Source organism: Oenanthe melanoleuca, chromosome 4 (genome assembly GCF_029582105.1).
Source record: "Oenanthe melanoleuca isolate GR-GAL-2019-014 chromosome 4, OMel1.0, whole genome shotgun sequence".
Lineage (NCBI taxonomy): Eukaryota > Metazoa > Chordata > Aves > Passeriformes > Muscicapidae > Oenanthe > Oenanthe melanoleuca.
In genome coordinates this window covers 61,291,680-61,317,380 of record NC_079337.1, presented here as the reverse complement: position 1 = coordinate 61,317,380, position 25,701 = coordinate 61,291,680, and the positions used below count along the sequence as shown (strand labels likewise).

Here is a 25,701-nt window from a genome sequence, read left to right as displayed (position 1 = left end):
ATGGAATTTTAGAAATCTTTGTCCCTAGAAAATACTAAAATCTGATAGAAATGCTATGCCTCAGTAGATTTCAGGAAGATAAAAACTGGGAAGAAACTGGAAATCTCAAAACTAAGGTTTTCATGGAAAAACTAGCATAAAATAAGACAGAAAATCATGCAAAGACTGGGAGTCTGGTAAACTAAATTTTGTGTTCACAAAACACTTTTCAAAAGCATTGCTTGAAGAGTTAAAGTACACATTTCTAAATAAAAGGTCTCAGAATTGCCTGTTTCGCAGATACCAGAGGCATTGCACAATGCAGCTGCTACCCTATTTCTACATGCACAACCTCCCACCACAACGCTCTGAGCCCTGGCTGTTGGCTCTCCATCATTCTCAAACTCCACCACACCTTGGGTTAAAACCAGTTTTTCCTCCTACCATGTAATATTTGGTCAGCCAATACCTATATTTTGAATCCCAAGACACCATTCTTTCTCTTGTTTGGAAATTATAGGACAAATTCTTAAAAGAAACCAAAAAACACTGCATTTACACCAAGTACTACAAAACATTGTAAGACCTAAGAAGGCAAAGCCATTTTTGACATGACATTCGACAATGATCTGACCTATTCCACAGAACTTTTAAAACTACAAATTACAAAGATAGCTACATTAAAAATCCTCCATCTTTTCTTAAAGTTCTAGCAACAGATTGTTTTAGTAACAGCAATCTGTTTGACAAATGAAATTACCAGACATCAGAAGACATTAAGAGTCACAAGGTAGTGAATCACTATAGAACAAGCCAAACTGACCAAGGAGCAGAGTCTGCATTTCCTGCACTCCTGCAGGTGAAACATTCAGAGAAGCTTCTTTTTGAATAGAACAGCTTTTCAGGTCTGCCTATACTACAGGAAACACATCAGAAAGCTTGTGTGCCTGCAGGCAGACAAGAAATAAATTGTCATTGCCAGGGATAAAACAACCAAGGAGATTTGTCTTGCACAGTGATACTGTTAATCCACCCTTAAGATCAGAAAACCTTTCCTACCAGTCTGGAAAGAATTTGACTAGAAAGTTTGTGGAACATCCACTACTGGAGGTTTCATAGAAGTCAGATAAATATTTGTGAAGTGTGGTTTAGGTATAGCTGGTCTGTCAAACAGAAGTCTTCCTCTGAAGAGAACTTTCACATCTATTTTTTTTTCACTGCAAGTCACTACATTTTTAATTGTTGATAAACTTACAGCTTCCAGTTTGGTAATCCCTTAAACTCACATTTTTCTCCAGGAACAATACAGTAGGAAATTGTGAAGATATTAAAAGTCTACAGGAATAGTAAAACTGTTTCTGACAGAACAATATATGCACTGTCTACTCTTTCTGTAAGTGCTCTTCAGAAAGCTGCACTTTTAAAATTTAGTTTTCATGCCAGCAAACACAGAGCACCTGACTGTTTTTTTTTTCAACAGACTCAGCTACCCTAGTGTGAACATTTCCTACAACGATCAGGGTACTTTTCTTGAAACTCATCTTAACATGATTAGTGATGAAATTTTTCCACATAACTAAGTTTAGTACATTTTATTAGGAGTAACAGGAAGAACTTTTAGCAACAGTGAATCAAAATACATTCTTTACACTTAACTGCCTCATATTTTACTTGGTACAGATGTAAATGTATATTTATTACAATGGTCCTTCCACTTACATTTGTTCTGAGGTGACAGCAAACATTTACTTTTCATACAGAAATCCTCCTGAGCATCGTACATTTACATTTCATATAGAAATACCACCTGAGCATCATGTATTTTAGACTTGAACCTACTTCAGTTTAAATTGTTTTTCTGGGTGTGACTGGGAGAGGAAATATCAAAGCATTCATGCAAATACAAAGTACAACAAAAATAGTTTCTTTCTACCGCTAAAAATTTGAATTAGCTTACCACCACATAACCCTCCGAATGTAGTTCATTTACTAATGAAAAATTACGAGATTCATGAGGCATGAAAGCTGAGCAGCTACAAATGACATGGCTATTTTTTGCTGATTGAAACTGAAATATTTCTCATGTTCTGTAAGCTCTGTATGCTTATTTTATATAAAGGTAGCAAAGTTCAGTGTGCATTCTTATTGAAGGAAAGCATCAACGCTCTTAAATGAGATGTAGGAAATTTAATTTATGGATAGTATTTTCAAGATTATACCCTTTAAAATAAAGAAAGGCATGTATCTAATAAAGGTACATTTTAAAAGGCTCTTACAATAGAAACTAACTAATACAAAAATATTAATGGAACACATGAAATGTACATAAAAATCCCAGTGAAATCAGGAAGTTGCCACTTGGATTACCTGACAGGAACGAAACTGGTTGACCAGCAGTGTACATCTCTGTGGGTCTTTTCTTCCATCCAAACTGTCCAGTTCAGCTGCTACTTGATTTAGTTCCTCATCAGCATAGTAGAACTGAGCAAGGAGCTGTGGGTCTGTTCTCTGCATTGGAAACATGGACAATATTACATTACTTTTGCAAAAAAACACCAAAGCCCCAAAATTAAAACAACTTCAGCTAGTTGTAGTCACTGATTTTTTTTTTTTAAAACAAGCCAGGTATGCAGTATGGCAGAATGGAAAAGAATGACATTGAGGTTATTTACACACACGCAATTTTTTCTACTTTGAAGGAAAAAAAAAATAAAAAAATCAACACCCTCTCAAAAAACATCTCACATAATAAACCTGAGACATTACTCAGCTATCATTATCTCCCAAACCACCCTGGCATTTTCACATAATTACCTGGAGGAGCAAACAACTGAATCAGGTTTATTTATTAAACAAGAAAACTTCAGCTCTAGGCAGAATAAGACAAAGTTGCTTTTCAAGTTAAAACAAACAAACTGTACCCCCCAAACCTATCAAGCACCATGGTAACATTTGCAGCATGGTATGGTCAGAACCCTCCCTTTGAGCATCACAAGAATGAAGCCACAGAAGAGAAAGGTACTGAATCTACCAAGGCCAGACACAAACACTTTACAACACTAATAATAATATCATCACTAAACAAGGCATTACAGAAAGAGAAAAGTATGCCACAAGTCTTTCATGTGGCAAAAAACATCACAATGGATTTTTGGCCACATTAAAACAAAGCAGCAACTATAATAAAGACCAAACGAATAAAGGAATGCCTCCTCAAAAACACAGAGGAATATTAATAGTAAAGGTTTTCAACATAAAAGGATTTTTTTTAAACATCAACAACTAGGAATTCTGGTTTCATCTTAATTGTAAGCTGACAAAAATCTACACTCTTGAATAATGTCTTCCCTACAGCCCTGATATAAAGGTGCCCAGGGAGACAGATAAAGCTTGTGATATATGGTCAGGAAAACAAAAAAAATTTCAAAAAGAATGATAATAAGAGGAAGGCATGCAATTTTTCTACTACAAAATTTTATGGTGTTTAGTTCTGAATTTCTGTATTTAAAATCAAGCTTAGTAAAGCATTTCTTTAAGCATTTTCTACCTGATGATTTTTATTATTTCTGATTTTTATGTTTTCCTTCATCATTCATCCCCAACCATTAAAACCTTACAGACAAAGTTAATAAACAAAGATGCAGGAGTCTGTGTGTGGAATTGTGACAAAGCATGAGTGCTGATTTTTAAGCATCTAAATTGCATTGCAGAAGCAAAATAAGGCAATTTATTAAAACTGGTCTCAAGCAAAACAAGTAGGCCTGAGACAGCTCCCACGTGGCTGATTTTTTCAACTGGAGAAAAGAAAGTTTTAATTGAGTTCTCTCAACTGTGTTACATTTGGTGTGGATTAGTAGTGTGATCTTTGATTAATTGTGTCAATCATATGTGGTCCCTGGCAAGCTGAAACTGCATGAAACTCAACCTCTTCACAGGGGGCCACTTAAAGCAAATAAAACACAAGTTTACAAATTCAATTTACTGCACTAGGTAACAGAAAATAAGAGATAGTGCTATATGCCATGCCAATTTTTATTTTCAGTTTATGCAAAATATGGTTTAAATAATTTAATCCAAATTCCTTACTATTCTTTGGCAGAATAAGAATTAGCAATTCCCAGCCTTAGGTACTAAAATTAATAAACAGACTTAATTTGAAAATATCTCAGTGAGAACCTACCACTTATCCCGGTAGTTTGTTTCAGAAAATCATTCCATTTAACAACAAATTAATGCATCTAAGTTATTGTTTTGATTACTGGACTTGAGTAACTCTGCTCATTTTGCCTTATTCCACTACAGCACCAAGTACTTGCATTAGCTCTATTTGCCTATTTCTGTATTCACTAACTGCAGTAACCCCTTCAACCAGAACACCACTGTAGGATGCCCTTATGGGTTTGGGATTTCTGGGGAGAATTTTGGTTTGGTTGCAAAGGAAGTTTTTTTGATACTGCTGTTACCATCCCAACACCCTCTTCAGTATGAGCTCTCCAGGCAGGAGTCTCATTCTAGAAATACAGCTTGCATTCCTTCTGCCTAATGCCTCTTCATATTCCACATATGCAGCCCAACAAATGGCCCAGGTTATCCCAAGTATCTTTACTGCCAGCACAATGTACTACACCATTCTCCACGGATTTGAAACCATCACTTCATATATGATTCAAAACTTGCTATCCCCATCTGTATGCTACACACAAACTATCATTCTGGCCAGTACCAAGACAGGAATCAGCGCACCATGAATTAAAAAAACCAAAAAACTCCAACCAAGCAAAATGGTAGACATTTAACCATGTTATCTAACAATACACCATTCTTTTATTTAATGAAAGATCACTCACTGAATATATTTATTTTAATAATTTTTATTTTTTAAGTTCCACTCAACAGGTCAGATGCCAAAATCAGAAGATGCCTGCCTATGGAAGTGGTATAAAACTGTCCATATGGAAAAGCTGTATTAACTATTGAACCGGTTACATTCTGGCTTTACCCAAGTCTGACCAAGGAACAATGACCAGGATTAGGTTAGTTCAGTTCATTGCATAACGAATTCTGATCTGATTTTTCAAGTAGGATTTAAATGGACTATAAGAGAATGTTAAAAACATCTTAAGAGATCTGTTAGCTACAGGTTATTAGATAAATAACAGGTCTGTAGAATTGCATGTTATCAGAGGAAGCGATGCTATTCTCATATCTTGTAAATAAGCTGGTAACCAAAACCAGAAACTGTCCCAAAGAAATAGTGACAACTAACAGACAGGAAAAATTCTATCACAGACTTTCCAACATGGGACAGAGACCAAGAAATAAACCATCAACATGAAGCCAGGTGCCAACAGACCAATCTCAAACCACACAGTAATTCTGGAATCTAAGAATCACTTTGAAAATCACATTTACAGAAACAAGGGTGGTTCTTAGGGACACATTCTCTATTTGAAAGAAAATTGCAAGCACTTTTTATCTCATTATTTTTAACAGCAGCTTTCAAGTATCAATACCACCTCTTTTTGAATAACATAAAACAATACCACCTCTTTTTGAGTAACATAAAATGTACGTCATATTGGAACTGACAGCAGCCCATAATTTGAACATTAAAGGGAATGCTTTCCCCCACGTTTCCATGATCCTTTGTAGACAAGCACAGATTTTGTTCAGGCTTTTTCTTCTACTGAGATTGCAAAAGGAATGGAGCCACCACCACCACAAAAAGAAGACATGATGATCCCAAATAAGCCAAAGAACAGACAAAAGCAAGGTAACCATGCAAATGAGCAAGATCCCAGCTAGTGATAGCACTATCTTCTGAAGCCTGCCAGATGTCCTCTGGAAAATAATATCCATCATTTTTGAATTGCTGATCTAAAGTCTTCAGAAAAACTAAGACTCAACCTTGCTTAAAATAAACCCCATGAACTTGAAAGGCTCCAGATCTCCCATTGTTCACTGGCTCTCTTCCAGCACTAAGCAATTGTTTTTCTGCCACACACTCAGGGACCCTGACTTGATCCCTATGGGGAAGAAACTATATAGAAAAGCAATAATTACACGCCTTTGCTGATGGTAAACCCAAATTCCCTTCTGACACGGGAACAAAGTAAACCTACATCACTTAGAGTAGCTTTTCAAAAAGCACTTGCTAAAAGGTGCATTTTACACAAATACATTTATTTTATTACACATTGCATGAAATGCCTTCACAATCACAGGACAATATTAGGTGACAGTCCATGTGCAACACTTTTAACTGCTGCAGAGTCCAAATGACACAACCCTCCCTTAAACCAGAAAGGTTAAACATGAACTGCCTCTCTTCAACTATTCCTATTCTGCTACAGCCCTAACAGCTGAAGTGAAAAGTTTTAGAGAGAGGCCATCATGTTCACATCAGTGGAACTGCCTTGCAGCTACACAGCTTTCTCCATTTCCCCTGTGGGATAAGGGAAAGGATGGTTTCAGAAGCCTGGACAGCAAGGAGTTAATGCATTGATATGCCTCAAACACCAATTTCCCACACAAATGAGAAAGTTAAAACAGGATGTGCCTGGAAATGGGGGCTGTGCAAACATAGGGCAGCACCTTTCTAGAGCTAATTTTCCCGTTCAGGTCCATGGTGAGTACACAAATAAAACGCAGAAGCATGGAAAGGGGGTCAAGTGGATAGGACCAATAGAGGGGACTCAAGACTACCCAGGACCCAAAAGTACTTCCTCACTCTTTTTGGGAATTCTCGATCAGAAGACTGCACATAGTCTATAGTGTTGCATGAGACTTGGAGAATCCCCTCCCTGAGAAGGGATCCAGGCACTTCCATGCCAGCTTGAGTGTATATAACCTGACAATCTTGTTTCATAGGCCCCCACTCCCAACAGATCACATCTGTGACCCCAAGTACAGCGAAACAATGATCAAACCTTGTCACTGGATCCACAGGTGGTGACATCTTTGCTCTCAACTTCCTACTCTGATCCTTTCCTTCTCTTTTCCTTACGTATTTGATGATATTTTTCTACCTTTGCAGAAGAGAAACAAAATGCCTACATAGTTTCCACTACAATTGGGTTGTTTTAAAATACATCTGCCTCATAAATACACTGGTCACTCAGTGTCTTTTCACTCTCATTGAGCTCAAGGAATTTATTAACAGGAATCTCAGCCTGCCTCAGAGACAGATCATAATAGTAGTGTGTTTCTAATAAGAAGGGTCCAGCCGTTCTCAGCCTAAATTTGTTACTTACTATATTTTCAAGGAAAGGAAAGAGGCACAGGATCAATCTCAAACTTTCCATTCCCCAAAATAAGTGCTGCCATTATCAGACAGCCCCAAATATTAACAATTACTGCATAGCACAGAAATTTCAAAAAAGGGGCTTCCGAAGTGAAGGCACATTCCCTTTAGGATGAGAATTCATGAAAGCTATAGGTTAGAAACTTGCTTCTATCTGCAGAATACAGAAAATTATGCTTTTGTATTGGAAAACAACTCCCTGTACCAGCTGGCAACGTGGTCTGTGCAAAAGCCAGTATTAGACCCTAAAAAATTCAAATAAAGGCACTGATGAACCAACTCAGCATTTTCAAACTTAAAAATCATGTGGCATATAACTAGTTTTAAGTTATTTAAATTTAACTAAGAATTACATAACATTATAAGAAGGAAAAAACTTTTTGTCCAGAAGTGAGAGGAATTAGGCACAAAACCCAAAGTTTACTTATCCCCATTATGAAAATGTAATGTATTTACAGCAACAGAAACTTCATCAATTGACAACTTTTTACACCAGTCACAGTTGCAGTAGAAGTTTTAACTGGCAGATAAATTCCAAAGACTAAAGGTATTTCTTCAAAAAGGGATACCAGCAGGTTGTTACATCTGCTTATTTTTTACCTCACATGTAAACAAGTATATTTACATCCTTTCTTTGGACAGCAATTTGAATTTTTCATTAATTTCCAAATGCTGATAAATAGCAAGAAGAAATAATAATTCTCTAACAAGCAGGTGAGTCAAATATTCTGGCATTTAACTGTCAGAAGGTTTAGCAGCAAAAATATTACTTCATACTAAATGAAAAAGGAACTGTTGTTCCAAGTACATAGTTGTACGCAGAGGGGGTTGTTTGGTTTTGGGTTTTTACTTAGTTTGTGGTATTTTCCTTTTAATCTACTATCTGAAGTGCTATCTGTTACAGAAAAAAGAAAAAAATTCAACAGTCATATTTTGTACAAAGTCATGAAGTCTTAAACTGGTGTTGCACATGCATAAAAAGGAAAAGGATTCAGAGATGAAGACAACAATTGGTAATTGGTCACGAAGACATGTAAAAAAAAAGTACTGTGTAAAAAGCTACAGCCTGGTTAAAGCCTTGCCAGCTGCTCTGTGTTTATCTATAGAATATCATTACACAAGCAAGAAAGACAGGTGAACAGCTTGTTAACACAATAAAATGCTAGCAGCACCTTAAGCAAAAAGACCAACAAAACAAACAAACAACCCCAGTGAGATAATGATTCATAGGACACCAAAAATCAGGTGGACAAATTTTTCCAATGTTCTCTATATTGGGTGTAATTCCAACCCCTCAAAAACAAAAATCTTATAATGGTCATGCTTAACTAAAATACCGAACATCTGAGACTGCCATGTGTACGTAGTTTCTATTTTTGAATGTTCATCATACTAATCTGGAAAAGCATGTGCTCAAATACATATTTTTCTGGGGGAAGCACACAAGCATATGCTGAACACAAACCACTGAAGCTTTCAGACATCTATTCTGCAGAACAGGAGTGCTCTGCAGCTGAGCCACAGCCTCTAGGTTTCTAGGAAAGAGCATGGACCTCAAAAGAGAAAGGGGTTTTGCTCTAGGTAAGTGATGGAGCAGCCACTTCCAGTGAGGAGTGGGTAACTTTCAAGGTTACCTACTCATCCAGCCTATGGCAGGCTATTTTTAATTAAAAAGAAATTACCTTACCCATATTTGGTCTGTTTTGCTCATGATGGCAACTGGTGAGTGATTTCCTTGTCTTTATCCTGACCCATGAGCTTTTTCATCCTATTTTCTTCCCCTGGCCTGCTCTGAACAGCTGGGTGGGCACCCATTCTCAACAAGGTCAACCCACTCCTCTGAACTTGTAAAACATTTACCCAAAGCCTCCTTCAGCAGCTAACATCTCAGTCTGACCTCCGACTAATCAGATCTCATTCTCAGCTGTTACAAGAACATCAATTTTAAAGAACAAATATTTACTTAGAAACAAATTCAGCTTGTCAGGATACATATTGAAATATACAAATCACTCTTTAAATGTTTTGGGTTTTTTCCTAAATATTTTTATGTGGTTTGCTTCAGGTTTGTCTGGATTTTTGTATTTAAACATTACACTAAGCATCTCTTCAAAGAAAATTGATCCTGCAGTGCTTTTAGTGATTTGTTACCTATCAAGAGGAAAATAGCCAATTTAGCTCCCTGGGCTTGTTGATGGATTATGTTCAATTCCAGATGTACAGCCCCTGCCTTACACAGAGGAATCGTGTGGCATTTGGAAGTGGCACCCAGCAATTTGTCCTGCAGCAATGCAAACCATCCTGCCACACATCTTCACAACTTACCACATGAAAGACTTTCAACCCACTCTAGTTGTTATACCATGTCTAATGGATGTGCCTAAATATTTATAACAACTCCTAAATGACCTCTTTTTAGACAATGCCTAACATGTTAATTTCTCTTGACTTATTACATTGCTATAACCTTTTTTCCTTTCAGAACCAGATATTTATTCTAAAAAACCCAACTAAATCCAATAAACGAAGAAAAATCAACAACCTTAAATAACCACTTCATGAAGTTAAAGGGCTGTTTTGAAAACTCTTTTTGGTTGTCACCTTTTAGCACACACATTCCTAAATTATTTTTTCCCTCCTAGGTCTATAGTTCCAGTATTTTGGTCATGCTTAGAAGACCTGATAAAATACAAATTCTGCTTTGCTGTTCAGAACTACCTCACTTTGAACAACATGCCATATACAGTTTTTTACTTCTAGATTATAAAAAAGGAATATCTTAATCAGGGCATAGACAAAGCTCCAAGAGGGAATCCTGACCCAGCAAGTTCAAGCCTGCTGACAGTAAAAGAGCTGCTCCATAGTCCTTCTCAGGTATTAACAGGCATATCACATTCCTTAGTTTTTTCATGTTCAAAGCACATCTTTATTTTTCTTTGGCTCAGCAAACTTAGGTTGAGTCTGAGGTGCTCCATATCGAATTTTAATAAAAGCATCATCATCTGTGTAAAGCTGCTCATACATAACCTCATTTGCCTTGTAGGAGACTTTCAATAAGCTCAAGCTAAACACCTTGACAGATGTTTGGGATTTAACTACCTTGGCATCATATCAGTAGCACAATCAATCATTGCAACAAAAAGATTTCATCAAAACTTTGCTCCGAAGTGCATCTGTTCAAACCTGGTGATGAAAGAAACTGCTTGTACAGCCCTCAGCACAGAAACTTCTCCCAGCTTCTGCCTTCTGACAATAACTTCAAATGAATTTTTGCATAAGTAAATCTTTTGATCTTATTCCCACTATTTCAGCTAAATCATATAAACAAGTAGCTTTCCAAGTGCCATCATCAGTCACACTGTGTTTCCTACTCTGTTTTCCAGCAAGCTTCAGTGGCTGATTGTCCCATGTTTACCACTGCACCCATCTGTGGAGATTCACCCATGTCTAACCAGGAAACCATTCCAGACACAGTCCCCCAAGTCAAGGATTTAACATCTGTCTCTTGCAGAAGGTCCCCACTTTCTTGTAGGCAAAGCCTACCTAAAGTTTTAGGGCTTCATTGCTTTTAACAACTCGATTCTTTTTCCAAGCACACTTGAGCATAAATAGCTTTGAAAATTACCAGAACACGAGCAAAAAGAAAGGGAGAGGAAAGGCACCTGACAGACCAGCAGCAGGACTACATAGGACTTTAAATCATGTTTAAAACTTCTGAAGCACTCCAACAACAACAAAATATATTCAAGTACACAGAAAGCATGTATTTGCTGGAGACAGGAAACTGACTGGATGATAGTGCATGGCAGAAGGCTCCAATGAATCCCTGCTCCCACTCCCTGCTGAATTTAATATTTTTTTGCTCAATTAGGCATTCACAGGTCTTTTCAGACAATATCCTCAAGGTCTGTCCTTGGTCTCCTGGTCACACAGAAAATCTCTCCTGGGAGACAAATGGGTTTGTACAGTTATTGCTGTTTTCTGTGCTAGCTCAGCACACAGTTTGAGTTTGACCACTTCTCCTCATCAGCATGCATGTTGCATAAGCTCTATCAGTCTTCAGCTATTCTCCACCCCAAACTGCTCCTTTTAAATCAAGACACAGAACGCACAACAACTAAGCAGAAGCTAAATGCAACCATTAATGCTTTTCAGGCTCATATTCTCTTAATATGAACAGTTCTATATCCATTTATTAGGAGGAACAATAAAACAAAAAATCCAAACAAAACAAAACACACAAAACCCCTAAGCCCTCTAGTCAACATGTATTAGTGATCCATACAATGTTTAAAAAATCCATATTGTTTCTTCTGGCAAGATCAAGTTCCTCTGACCTGGCTGTTGGCCTTTTAGATACTTATAAAAGGCCAACATAATTATGGCACTACCTATTTAATGAATGGACACTTTTCCCACAATCTCAACAACAGCTTTCAGAAAAGCTATTACATATACACTCTATTGCCTATTACCTTTTATTGACCAGCAATATCACTTTCACATAACTGTTGGTTGTCCCCAAATGCATTCTGCAAATTTCTGGCTGCCAGGTATTTCTATAGAATGCTAAATAACAAAAGAGACAAAGGCATTAATTGCAGAATTGATGTTTAAAAGAAGTGCATTACCAGTAATGCTTACTGTAATATTTAAAATGCCTTGGAAAGAATATGATTCAAATTAGTTTTCCTTTACTATATTTGATAATAGTATTGAAAAACAACACTACATTGGTGACACGATAAAAAGGAGAAATGTGATGTTTGAAAATAGAAAAAAAAGCTACCTTAAGCAATGCAAAAATACCAGCTCATACAAGTAAAAGCTCACTTCTATTTCAATGTAAACACCAACTGCAGACCTTTATCAGCAGACAGTACAAACATTTATCTTCCAGTACAGCTGAATATCTTCTCTACCATCCCTGCACCATGCAGGCTCTACACCCCAGTCAGCTCCAGAAATGACCACTACCTAGGGATCATACCAAAATCACAGAAAGACTCCAAAACACCTTACATGTAATGAGGCAAAGAATTCCAGTGATTCCAAAGCTTTAAGGAAGGATACCTGCTAGAGTAGCTTTAGCTTGTATTTTAATAACATAACAGGTTAAATTGTTCCATTGGCTTCACTGTGAATACTGCATTCCACACAAGGTTCAGCATAAATGCAGTCTTGGATCAAAGCTATTAGTTTCTTTTCAGCTGCAAAACGTGAATATTTTTCCCTAAGCAACATAAAATCCAAGTGCCAAAAATATCCTGACATCTCTGAAATTCAGGTTCTTAATTACTGCCATTAATTTCAAGACTGCTCTGAAACAGTCAGTAACAGTTGCATCCAGGCTGACTTACACAGCTTTCAAACCTACAGTCACACGATCACATTACTTGCCTAAAATACGTGAATTTGCTTTAAGACAGGCAAGAACAACCAAAGGCATTCCCCTATTCTTTGCTCTAGCCTTTTTGCCTTTTTGTTTTGCATAACAAATGCAAAGCGAAGGTCAGAACCTGGAAGTACTTTCCTACAATGGTCTTGCCTAAACCAGACATGAATCTCTCCAGCCCAACCAGTATTTTGCTGTTCCATTCCAAGGTTCAAAGATGAGATCTTCATATCCCTCTAGATTTGCCAGAAACACAATGGTACAATTTCTTCTGAAGGCAAGAGACACCAGTTCAAGCCTACTGAAATAAAAATATCTTTCTTGCCCTTTCTTGCAACCTTAGAGACAAACTGCCTTGCATCTGAATTTAGCTCCAGCTTTTTCTGTTTTGCTCCCTCCAGCAGTGGTTACACCACACCTGAGCCACAGCTCTGCTTTAATTTCCAAAATCCAGTGTGGATGACACAGGCAAGCCTGCAGACTGAAAATGCCTGCAGAGCTTCAGGGACTACCAATGATGATTTAAAAAATCCCAATGCATTATTAAACACAAACCTCCTGCTTTAATACACATGACCCAAGGAACCGTGGAAAAATACTTACACTTTTGTTGCATTCTGCAAACACAGTCAAAGTAATTAATTGTTAAGTCTTTGAGTAAAATGTTTTTGGTTATTCCTCCAAGCAGTTACCTCCTCTTGTCAGGCAACACTTTCCTCATGTACTGAATATTTTACAACTTCTAACGTTATATTGCTTTTCCTTGTTGTAGATTAAACACAGCATTTCTTTTCAAAGAAAATGTAGTGAAGACTGACAGGGATTTTTTAAAACTGTATATATGCATACCAATATGCCATAACTTAGATTTTCTTGCTATTTGTTTTCTTTTTTTTTTTTTTAATATTATTTGTAATTATTAATGATATGCATAGAAAATCATTACAAAACAGGCTAAATGACAGTATATCCAATTAAAGGTTCTGTTCAGGAAGATAACATCATCTCTGAAGTTAATGTATCACATCCCAAAATTGTGCTGTGAACAGAAACAGCATTCAAAACCATGACTAATATCCATAATCAGAGTATCTGTTGGGAAAACTCTTATTCAATTACTTTTTTGTTTGTTTATTTGAGAGAAAAAAGGAAGTCCAGAATTTATCAACTGGAAATGACAGGGAAAAGAATGTAACTTGGAACTCATGAAGTCTGGGGACATGCATGTATTTTCAAGGGCCATCAAAGATTATTTATATTCAGCACAACACAATTATGATTTTGAAATGGACTGAAAATAGAAATGTAAATCAAGTTGGCAGTATATTTCTACTCTCCAAGCAGCTACTGCTTCATTGTTTGTGTTACTACCTACACCAGCCTAGGGATTATACAGGACTATATGTCAGGATCCAATACAATCTCAGACAAAAAAAGGGCATTACCTATAGGGGGTGGGGGTGAGTGGGTCCAATAATAATAAGATGGTAAAAGCACCAACTGATTACAACACAATGACTCATTGTGGGGACATGTATCTATATATCAATTCCCAATTCAGCAAAATAATCTGCCAAAAAATTATGGCAAAAATTCCCAGGTGTTATATGAATGGAGATTGTTTCAGAAAGACCAGTTTGAGACAGGTAGCTCCATATATTTAAATTACACAAAATCCATAAGTGAAATATCGTGGTCCCTGTTAAGTGTCACAAGGCTGGAAGTGCTGCAGGCAATAAAAACCTGAAAAATAAGATACAGAAAAAGAGCAACCAAAAGCACTAAGACAGAGCCAAACTCAGTACTAGGGTTGAGAACAGAGCAAATATAGGAAACGAAGACATAACTGAAAAGATGGATTTATAAACCCAAAACAAACTTTCCTCTTTGAAAGGCATCTTGAAGTTTCACAGTAAACCCAGCCCTTCTCACTGGGAACTTCTGAGCATCAAATCCCAAAGCTAAATTCTAAAGCTGTGATGAATGCAAGCCTCCTGACAAGACAAATCCTAGAGCGCTAGACCTTCTCAGTGGTGCCCAGGACAGGACAAGCTGCATGGCCATGAAATAAAACACAACTTTCACTTTAACATGAGGAAGAACTTTACACTGAGGGTGGCACGGCACTGGAACAGGCTGCCCAGGAGGATCATGGAGTCTCCCCCTCTTGAGACATTAAAAATCCACCTGAACACATTCCTATGTAACCTTCTCTAGGTGCCCCTGCTTCGGCAGGGATGTTGGACTGGATGATCTCCAGAGGTCCCTTCCAACCCTAAACTATTCTGTAAATTAAATAATTTGAATTATGAAAATTACATTAATAGCCCTTGTATATAAAAAATTGTATTAGTAAAGGAAAACTTCAAGAAAGCTATACAAGTTACTTTATTCCATAAAGAAAAAACTAAATTACCTGTGAAGTGAGACTCACTAAATTACCAGAAGAGCTATTACAAACATCTTTATTTCCCATGAAATAATTTCATTATGCAAAATACAGAAAACCAGGAGACTGCTAGACTTCTAATGATTATAAATAATGTTTCTTAACACAGAGTTGTTTGCACTCATGAAGCACAGACATAGAAGCTTCCTAAACACTCAAAATTTCTGCAATGGAGCTTAGTGAGGCTGTGTTCTGCCACCCTGCTGGAATCCTGGTCATTAAGACTTTTAGATTTTCTGTGCTGACAGGCACTCTCCCCCAAGAAAACACTGCTTTTGACCCGTGGCTGTGGAGAAGGCTTCCAAAATTGAATGACAGAACTGGGATTATGGGTGTGTAGTTTGAATAGAAGTGTGTAATATCACATGGTGGAAAACCTAGAATTTAAGGTTTTAGAATATAGTAACATATATAAAGCAAGATGGAGGTTTTAGGATGTTTTTTCACCTTCTTCATGGATCTAGGTGGTATTTTGTAATTGGACAGAAAAGTCCGCATCGTGAGCCACGGGTGGCTGGTTATTGTGTTAAAAGTAAAAATAATTTAGGTGTCATTTCTTAATGGGACAGCTGGTCCTTAAAAGGCCTTGTAGAGAGAGATGGCTTCATTTTTAGCTTGTTAGCTTGAAGTGCTGTAGAAATCACAGTTTGTGAGACTAATCTAGATAAGAATTAATAAATATCCAATTCTGAACAAGAAATACTATCTTGCACATTTAATCCCGACCCTGGCAAAAAAGATAAAACATGATACCACCCCACACCCCACCATCATAAGGTGCCATTTGTTCCTCTGTGGTGGCACATGAGTGACTCTGTTCCTGCCCAGCTGGACCTGCACTCAGCCCCAGTATTCCAGGTGGCTCAACAGAGCCTCGTGATTCCCAAAAGAGAGCAAAGAGGAGAAATTTCTCATATATGTAATTTCTCTCTGAACAAATAGTTACGCAAAAACATGCACAGCACTTCAAGCAAGATACACTGCAAGAAAAAATTTGAAAACCTTCAAAAATTAGAAGAGAAAAGTTCCTTTTCATTCTGCTCAGGCCAGCACTGATTCAGGATCCCTCTGCGCATATTGTCCTCTGCAACAGATGGGAAAACTCTCCAGCAGAGCAGTGTTACACACTCCAGCAATTAACTGTAGAGGACAACATGACTCTCATACATTTCATTTTACATGCTGAGGAATTTATTCTGACTTGCAATGGATCATACACCAATAAAGCCTCGCCTTAGTACCTCACCACAAACATTGCTCAGTACAGGAGACTGCAATTTGAAAACTGACACTGCCCTTATAACTAACCCACTCAATCATGGCAAATTCAAAAAGAAATCCACTTTAAAAAAGCATTATAACAAAAACTTACTGTTTAACAGCAAGTAGAGCAAACCACTTGAAACCACAAAAGCAAGCTTTTCACTCATTCCCTGGAGCACCCCAAAGTCTCTTCCATACTGCCACATGACAGATTTACTGATTTATATACAAGGGTAAAAAAATCTTTCTGGTTGTCATTGGAAAAGCTCACATAAAGCACCAAACTGACAGACTGAACTCATTTCTGATAATGAACCGATGGAACAGAATGCCTCTTACAAAGCTAAAAAAAAAAAAACCTTAATGCTTCACTTATTCTATTTATTTCACATACACAAAACAGTTTTTTTTACAACATCTACATTTTCAGTGGCACCTTGAAAGAGTGGCTATAAAAACAATTCTGAACACATTCCAGGCAGACCTCAGTTACTAATATTATTTTATATACTCTGAAGACATTGGAATATACATTCTTTGTGAGAAATTAAATGCATCTGAGCTTCCTAAGGTGGCAGTTTATTGATTCACATTCCCACATGAGTTACTGAGTACTTTAAGAGGTTTCTAAACCCTTAGCCAGCCTAAGCAGAAACTCCACCTAGACTGGTGGATTGCATGCTCTGAGGATTTTTCCCCATTCATAAAATCAGCACAGTTCCTAGCTGGGAAGAGAGTCAAAAGTAGCAGTTTTTCAGACTGCTTCTCAGGTTTGTCTGTCAGCTTGTGCCAAGAAAAATTTCACTTAAGCATAAGCAGCCACAGCACCCCAGAAAGAGAGAGGAAAAAAAGCATAATGACAAAAAGTCCAGAGGAAAACCAAAATTTGGTAGAGGCAAATCATAGCCCATTTCCCTGAGAACTGGGCATTAAGAATCTGGTCCAGTTTTAATGAATCCACACCTGTGCAAGAGAAAGGCCCCACATGAGACCATGAAGACAAAGTAAAAAGAACAAATCCTGCAAAAAACAAAGCATAGCCTGGAACCAACATATTGCAGACACTGCCTTCAGAACTTTTCTGTTCTATGCAGCAGATGGTTCAGCTATGCAAAAATACTTCTGAAGTACAAGATGCGTTCATTCATGGAAGCTCCTGTTACTTGATTTTCCCATTTGTCCTCTAGGATCAGGCTGCTGAGGCAGCCCTCTGCCAACACATTATTTCTCTTCAGAAAAATATTAACAGACTGAAGTGGAAAAGCTGACATCATACCTGATAGCTCCAAAATTACACATGGATTAACAGCCTTGGTTTATTAAAAAAAACAACAAAACAACAACAACAACAACAACAACAACAACAACAACCAAAAAAAAAAAAAAAAAAGAAAAAAAAAACCAAACAAGAAAGAAAACAAACCAAACCCAATTAACCAACCAACCAAAAAAAAACAAAAAAAAAAAAAAAAAAAAAACAAAACAAAAAAAAAAAAACACCCACACAAAAAACTAAAACAAAAAAATTCACCCCCAGAAAAGCAGGTAAAACACAAAGAACTAAGGCTAATTTTTAAGGAAAAATAGTAGTCACGTGCTAAGGCAGTTAAGATGTACTGGTTTAGTGGGCCACTGCCATAAGCTTGCCCTGAAAGCTCTGCACCAAGAGAGAAGCCTAGGAAATGAGATCAAACCAACCAAGATTAAAACACTGGTGGGACAGTGATACAGAGAGAAATGGCAGAGATAGAAAGAACAAACTCCTCAAAACTACATCTACTACTAGGGCAGAGTTTCTGCCAATTTTTTTCCCCAATAACTGAAGGAAAGACCTTGGATTAAAGCTGCATTCTGCCTGTTATACAGCTTCACAGAATACACTAAACACATTCCAAAAAAACCTAATCCTTACTTGTATATTGGCAATATCTCATTCAAGACAACACCAATGTTCTTGCATCAAGCCAAAACCAACCAACAGTTCATGTGAATTGTTGAATTCATCAAGAAACCAGCAATTACAACATAAGTTGTTTTGATTATAAAAAAGTGAAAAGGACACTTCCCATTCTGAGGAGAAAAAAATAATATAGTCAGTGGAATTTAATTACTTGCTCTAAGTGTAAGTAGTTTTAGTAGTAACATATTGCAGTATGCATGCATTTGAGTGTATACACTGGTGGATTTATTTTTCCTAATGCCTTGAAATCACTGAGTCTCCTGGACATGATGGCAAAACTTACAGTGCAGTAAATTCAGAGGACGGACAAGAAAAGAGAAATGTGAGTTCTCTAAGAGTCAAGAAAGTTTTATTCAAAGAAGGTTTATTCTTTCAGTAGTTTGAAATTTTTCTCCTTAAAATCAACATCTAGTAGATTCTCATTAGAATGCCCACTGCCATTTAAAAAGCTGCATTATTTTATTTTATAAATTTCTGATAGGATAAAATAATTTTAGGAAAAAATTAGGAAAATCGTTTTAGAGAATCAGATGACCTATTAGCCCATCACATTTCACATCTGCACCAGCAGAAATTCAAATATAGCACTAGGGCAATTAGACATTTCTGAGAATCTTGACATCTGGTTCCTAAACCCACAAAAAGCTGTTATGGTTATTTTGGCTCAGTTTAAAAACAAACTGCTGAACCTCTGCAGCATACTGGGGAAGAAATGTTTAAAGCTGGTTTATGTGCAAGAGCCTATTATAATGTAGCATTATACATAAGGTTCCCCAGTGACTGCTTCACACAGAAAAGGTTAAATTGCTTAGAGAAACTGTTTTGCAAGATGCTAGAAAATGAAGCCATTCTGTTTCTTATTGTAAGCCATTGCCATTCAGACATCGTACCACCCTACCAAGATAAATGAACTCATTTGCATACACCCAGGTGAGATTTTGCATAGAGTAATAACAAACTACAAAGAAATTTCAAAAAAATGAAAATTAGCTTCCACATCCAGCACTGCAGAGCATAGTAAAGTAGTTCTGTCTAAGAAATAGCTGCATTCCTGTTCTTTCAGCATTCTGCAGCATATGGATGAACAGCCAAGCTGAAGGCAGACTTTGACAGATTTACTGATTTATATACAAGGGGGAAAAAATTTTGCTGGTTGCCATTGGAAAAGTTCACATAAAGCACCAAACTGACAGATTGAACTGATTTCTGATAATGAACTGATAAAACAGAATGCCTGTTACAAACTTGAAATAAAACTTCTTAACTCTTTGCTTATTCTATGTATCTCACATACACAAAACCAGTTTTTTGCAACATCTACTTTTTCAGTGGCACCTTGAAAGAGTACCTGTAAAAGATACTGAACACATTTTCGGTGGACATTACAACGAAGTCTTAATAAAAAAAAAAAAAAAAAAAAAAAAAAAGGAGGCATTCACGGGTATGCCACTGCTTCTAACTCATATCTTCCATCTTTTGACTAAACAACTAATTTCATTCCAGCTTGGCAATAATCCAAGTAATTAGTTTTCAAAAAACTGCTGTGTCCTTTTCTACAGCTTAATAACCACCTTTAATATTTATATTACTGCAGGTTTCATCATGATCTGGCTATGCTACAGTGCTCCCAAATCATTCTGAGAACTCATCTCTAGCTTCAAGACCTCAACTTCACAGCAAGGGTTAAAGAAAAAGCCAGAAGGAAGAATGCCAACAAAAAGAAGGCAAGAATCAGACTGCCTCAGCAGACAGGCCCCAAGCTTCACACTGCTCTTCCTTCCTTGCCCTTCTGCAACACTGGGTGAACTATTTCTATGCTTGTTCAGATGTTCAGCTGTGCTGCTGCTCACCTTTTGAGAAATACCTTTTTTCTGTATGATATGTAAATGTAAAGTCCAAGAACATATTACCAGATCTAGGAAGATATTTTGCTTTCAGAAGTTGCCTTCTGCTTTTAGATATAGCCTTCACAACAATTTGTTACAGAGTAAAAATTACTTAGATTTGACTTCTCCATCAAGTGATTACAGACATGTTACTACTTGAATATTCAACAATGAAGGAGAACAAACCAGAAAAGACAACCTAGAGTTGTCACCTCTGCTTTACCCAAACTTCTCCAGAAAACAAACAAACAAAAAATATAACATGGTATTTCAGTAGCATTTAGCACATGCTTGGTATCAAATTCAGAGGTTTAATGATGGTAAGCAACTTACAGAACACAGGACAACAGCTCATTTTCTGTCATCAGACAACAACTAGCATTTTGCCAATAGTAGCAGCACTACCTTTTGACAAAGTAACCCACGTAGCTGATCAAGGGAAGTGAGGTAACAAACATTTTAGATTTCAGCAAAACTTTCAGTCTCTCAGTATCCTTGTGGGTAAAATATCCAACCCACAGTTGGATAAACACATCATGTGATGGACATCTTCATTAATGACCTGGATGCAGGACTGGAAGGGATGTATAACAAGTGCACAGGTGATACAACACTGGGAGGAGCTGCTGACTCCCTTGAGGTCAGAGAGACCTTCGCAAAGGAGAGGGCTGGGCAATCACCAACCATGGGAACTCCAACAGGGGCAAGTGCTGGATTCTGCACCTGGGATGGGGCAACCCCAGATGTACAGATAGACTGGGGAATGAGATCCTGGAAAGCAGCACCAGGGAAAGGGACCTTGGGGTCCTGGTCAGTGGCAAGTCGAACTTGAGCCAGCAGTGACATCCCTGTCCTGAGGGCATCAGGGACAGCCAGGCAAGGGAGGGATTGTCCTGCTCTGCTCTGGTCTGGGGCAGCCTCACCTCAAGTCCTGCATGCTTAATATTTGGCTGTCTCCAGCAAATAACAAAGAAAATGAACAAAACTAAGTGTCTGTTCTAGTAAACCAATCTTTATTGGCATCCTCTGCCAACAGGATACTGAAAGGATGCTGCTGCATTTTGTTTACATCAGAGGCAATGTAAATAAAAACATTTTTAAATACACACTGACACTTTAGACAGGTTTTTATTTGCAGACTAGAAATTGAATAAAAAAACCAAGAAATCAAGACAAATGACTGTAGCATACAAAGTAAAGAACCCATTAACTCTTCTTTTATCTATACAGAAGAAAAACGTCACGATTCAAAGGACAACCACACACCAACTTTGAGATAAACCAAAGGCACAAATCATGTTTAAGCAGGGAGAAGTCCAAGGAATGACTTCACAGAGAAATTATGCCCTTTCAGCCCAACATCCCTGGAGGCCTCTCTGTGGTCAGAGGTGGGCTGCAACCCCATAGAAAGACCCAGCAAGGTGTGCATGAACCAGCAGAAAGCATCACTGCAAGCCTTGGTTATTTCACTCCTGGAGCTGAGCAGCACTCACACAATTTAGCAGCAGTCACACCAAGTGTTTTGCAGTAGCATTTGTTACATGCTTGAAAGCACAACAGAAAAATCATGACTCAGGAAAATGAGGTAAGAAGCAGGCTTTCACAGTTAATGTGTGGTAATTTAATGCACAATAATCTCAGTTCATGATCACATATTTGAATTAAAATGAACCTTCAAGACAACAAATATTCTAGGAAATTTGCATTTTTAGCACATAAACCAATGGAACTCAGAATTGCCACTGAATTGCAGAACTGGAAAATCCCATTTTCCTCACTGTAGGTGAAAATAGAAAACACACGGACTTATTCTGAAGATTGTGACTATACAGTAGGAATTAAGAAGAGGAAGTATTTTGTGCAAAACAGTGAGAGAAGTCTTCATACACATTGGAAAATAAGGTTTCAGGGCAGAAAAGGAGCCAAAATCCAAACCTGAAAATGAGAAGTTAAGACTTATTTTCAGATTCATCTAAAGGTGTCACTATCCAGCCAAAGTGGAAGCATGAAACCAATCAAATTTACAATTCACCCTTACAATGTTACATACAACCTTCCTCGTTATTTACTCATAAAATGAAAGGAAAAAAAAATGTAAGTGAGCTAATTAATTCAAGCTTCACAAGTAATTTTAGCCTCTTTGTGAAAAAAACCCCCACCAAGCAATCCAGCCTATGTAAGAAAGCATGGAACTGCAATTTTTATATTTATGGTCTGCAGCATTGCCATGTCTTTGTCTTTTCTTGAATTTTTCACTAGAGTCAATTTTACAGATACTCACAGAGACAACTGCTGATGTAGCATAAGGATTAGAGAAAGCACAACCAACAAAAGAAACAGATATCCAAAGAAGAAGCCTTCATACTTGTATTGGCTTTCTCTGTTTATACAGAGGTGTTCACACGTCTCAAAAGAAAAGCAGATCCTTCCAATCAAGAATATTTCATGGGAAATACTCTTATTCTTAACTCCTTTCATAAAAACTTGGTTATAAATGTCCGTGTTCCACAGTTCTCAGCTTTATCACACAAGATGTACCCTTGGCTGCAACCAGGTCTCGAAGAAGCTTACTCTGATTTCTCATTGAAATAAAATTGTTATTCCACCAAAGGTTACCCAGTTTTGGGGGAGAAAATACATCATTAAAACACTGCAAATGGTTCCATATCAAGTTCCCTGCTTTTTACACAAATATTATTAAATGGCCATGTTGGGCAGGTAGGAGCAAAAAACAAACTTCAGCTACAGTGATGTGATCTAGATTGCAACCTGAAGCAGTGTTACATGTGACATTTTATAAAGGAAGCAGTAAGCAGAAAACTATATTGATTAAATAAGACAAGCCGGGGGGGAAAGGAAACAGAAATGAGGAGGCACCCAAGGAAACACGACAACTTGCATCCTCTTAACTCTTGTAGCTAAGATTTGTAGTATCATCCAATTAGTTTGTTTTCTCTCACTGTGTTTCTTTTAGGTTTCTAACTTCTATTTAAGTGATTAAACACTGCAGCTCTTTACAAGCCATTTTACAAACTTTTTCATTACTCAGAAGTTGTACAAAATAGTATTTAAAAAAATAAAATGAAAAAGAAGGATGAGCCAACAAATGGATTAAATAAAGAATGGACATTTCCAATTTTAATCCTATTTTAACTTTCATGTCTGGTGAACGATGAGAAAACTATCAGCTTCGGGCCTGGCAACTGCAACATTAATGTCTGCTACCAGCATTAGTACTAAATCCCTCTGTGACTGTGGAACAGCTCAAGGACTTGAACAATATGATTACAGACTTTAATTTTCACCTGCAACCGTATGATTAAGTTTAATAAAACTGTGGCCTACACTGTGACTCACATTCTCGTGTCATCATGAACATTTGTCGCACTAGACACATAACATGCCCATCTCGTATGTGGAAAATTAAGGTAACATTTCACTCTCACAGCACTCCCTTATTGCACAGCATTGCAATACAGAAGAACATTTTGAGAATAAAGCTGTAAGTGTTTATAAAGCACTTGGAGATTCTTGGATAAAAGATATTATAATTAAAAATTAAATTACTTTAAACGAGTGGGAGGCTTTTTGCACCTTTCCCTAACAGAGCTCGCACCCCCGCACACAGCACCACCGCTACAATGCTCCTGCAGAGACAGAATCTAAACTAATTCCAAAGTTCAACCCTGCCTGAAGTTAGAAAGCTGAAACTCTTGCAGCTAAGGAAATTCAGCTCTTTCATCTAAGAAAGACTGAAACACACTAAATCTGAAGCTTTCAGCCTCAGTTAGATGAGGAATCAATGTGCCAAACCCGTCAGTGACCTTAAAATGTATTGCTACCATAACTTTTTTATAATTCCAAACAATAAATATCTACAGAAAAAATATCATGAATAAGCAGTAAGAAAAGTTACTGAGACATTCAAATAAAAAAAATGTGAGCACCTGTTCACAAGATTTTTCTTATCATCTGGCATTTTTATTACTTGTGAGTCAAGTTAAAAAAGCCCAGAAAGCTTTGCTGAAATAATTTTTCATGTATATAGAAATCGTTTCATACAACAGAAGAGCTATATTTCACATTTTAAAACCCACTACATCTGAAACTCTACGCACACATTGTAATGGTCTCTATACTGAAAGCAAAAAGGTTTTAAGGCAGCACTGACATCAACAATTTATTGCACAGCTACCCATATGCGTATTATGTTTTGTCCTAAAAAGACAACTCTAAAATGAGACTCTTGGCATTACTGAACATGGGGAGGACAGCAATAACCATAAAAATAAAAGTTACACACACCAGCTGTTGTGTAATTTGGAAGCATCAAAAGTTATCCCTTATTTACTTTTATCATTGAAGGAAATGTCAGAAAAAAAACAGTTTCAGAATCAGTTCACTGAAGACCACACAGGCAAATGAAAGTGAATGGAGAAGTTGATCTCCCACACTTTTACTAGAATTACAGAGTGATTTGGATTGGAAGAGACCTTTAAAGGTCATCTAGCCCATTCCCTTTGAAATGAGGGGGGAATATCTTCAACTAGATCAGACCACACAGACCCATATCCAACCTGGCTTAAAAGTATTTCCAGGGATGGGGCCATCCACAACTTCCCTGGATAACTTGCTCTGCTATTTCACCACTATCAGAGTATCTACTTAATGCCTTACATACAACCTAAATCAAAGCTTTTAGCTTAAGGCCATTACCCCCTGTCCTATCACAACAGGCCTTGTTAAAAAGTCTGTCCCCATCATTCCTAAAGCTGCTTCTATACCAAAAAGCTGCAATGAGGTGTCCCTGGAGCCTCCTCTTCTCCAGGCTGAACAACCCCATCTCTCTAAGCCTGCCACCACACCACAGAATGCTCCAGCCCTCTGAGCATCTCTGTGGCCATCTTTGGACTGGCTCCAACAGGTTGCTGTCCTCCCTGTGTTGGGGGCCTCAGAGCTGCACACATCTCTGACAAGAGCAGAGCAGAAGCTCAAAGCCAGAGCAATGACTTGTAAACATCATGATTCCTAGGAAATAATGGGTACATGTGTCACACACTTAGGTAACTCCATTGGATACCTCATTATAAAGCATCCTTCAACAAGTATTCGTAAATCCATGCTTGACAAGGGCAGTCTAGATGCCAAAAATCAGAAAATCCACCCAAGACAGATGATAATGTTCTACATCAGTCAGCTGTTAAGACTTTATCAAATAAAACTGTGGCAGTTTTAACCAGCCTTTTTTTCCCCCTCCTATTGAACCTCCAAAACTTGCAGAACAACCTTCAGCTTTTACACAGCCAAGTTTTGGGCAGATAGTCTCCCTCCTCTCTTTTTCGGTTAGGCAAAACAGGAGAACTGCCTGTCTTTATAATCCCTATTGACAAGAGAAACCTACCCTGAAAAAAGCCAAAGCACTCCTTCCCAACAGCCTTCTAAATGTTGCATACGACAGGGAAAGTA

General features: G+C 37.5%; 1 protein-coding gene across 5 annotated transcripts in view; it reads right to left on the bottom strand.

Annotated features, from left to right (window-relative positions):
* The window catches only part of ZFYVE28 (zinc finger FYVE-type containing 28), a 143,192-nt gene that overhangs the window by 75,104 nt on the left and 42,387 nt on the right, over positions 1-25,701 (bottom strand). For all 5 annotated transcript variants that reach the window (XM_056490387.1, XM_056490388.1, XM_056490389.1 and 2 more), the window contains exon 2: positions 2,348-2,487. In XM_056490387.1, the coding sequence (XP_056346362.1) occupies positions 2,348-2,487 (140 nt within the window). The remainder of the gene's footprint in view (positions 1-2,347; positions 2,488-25,701) is intronic.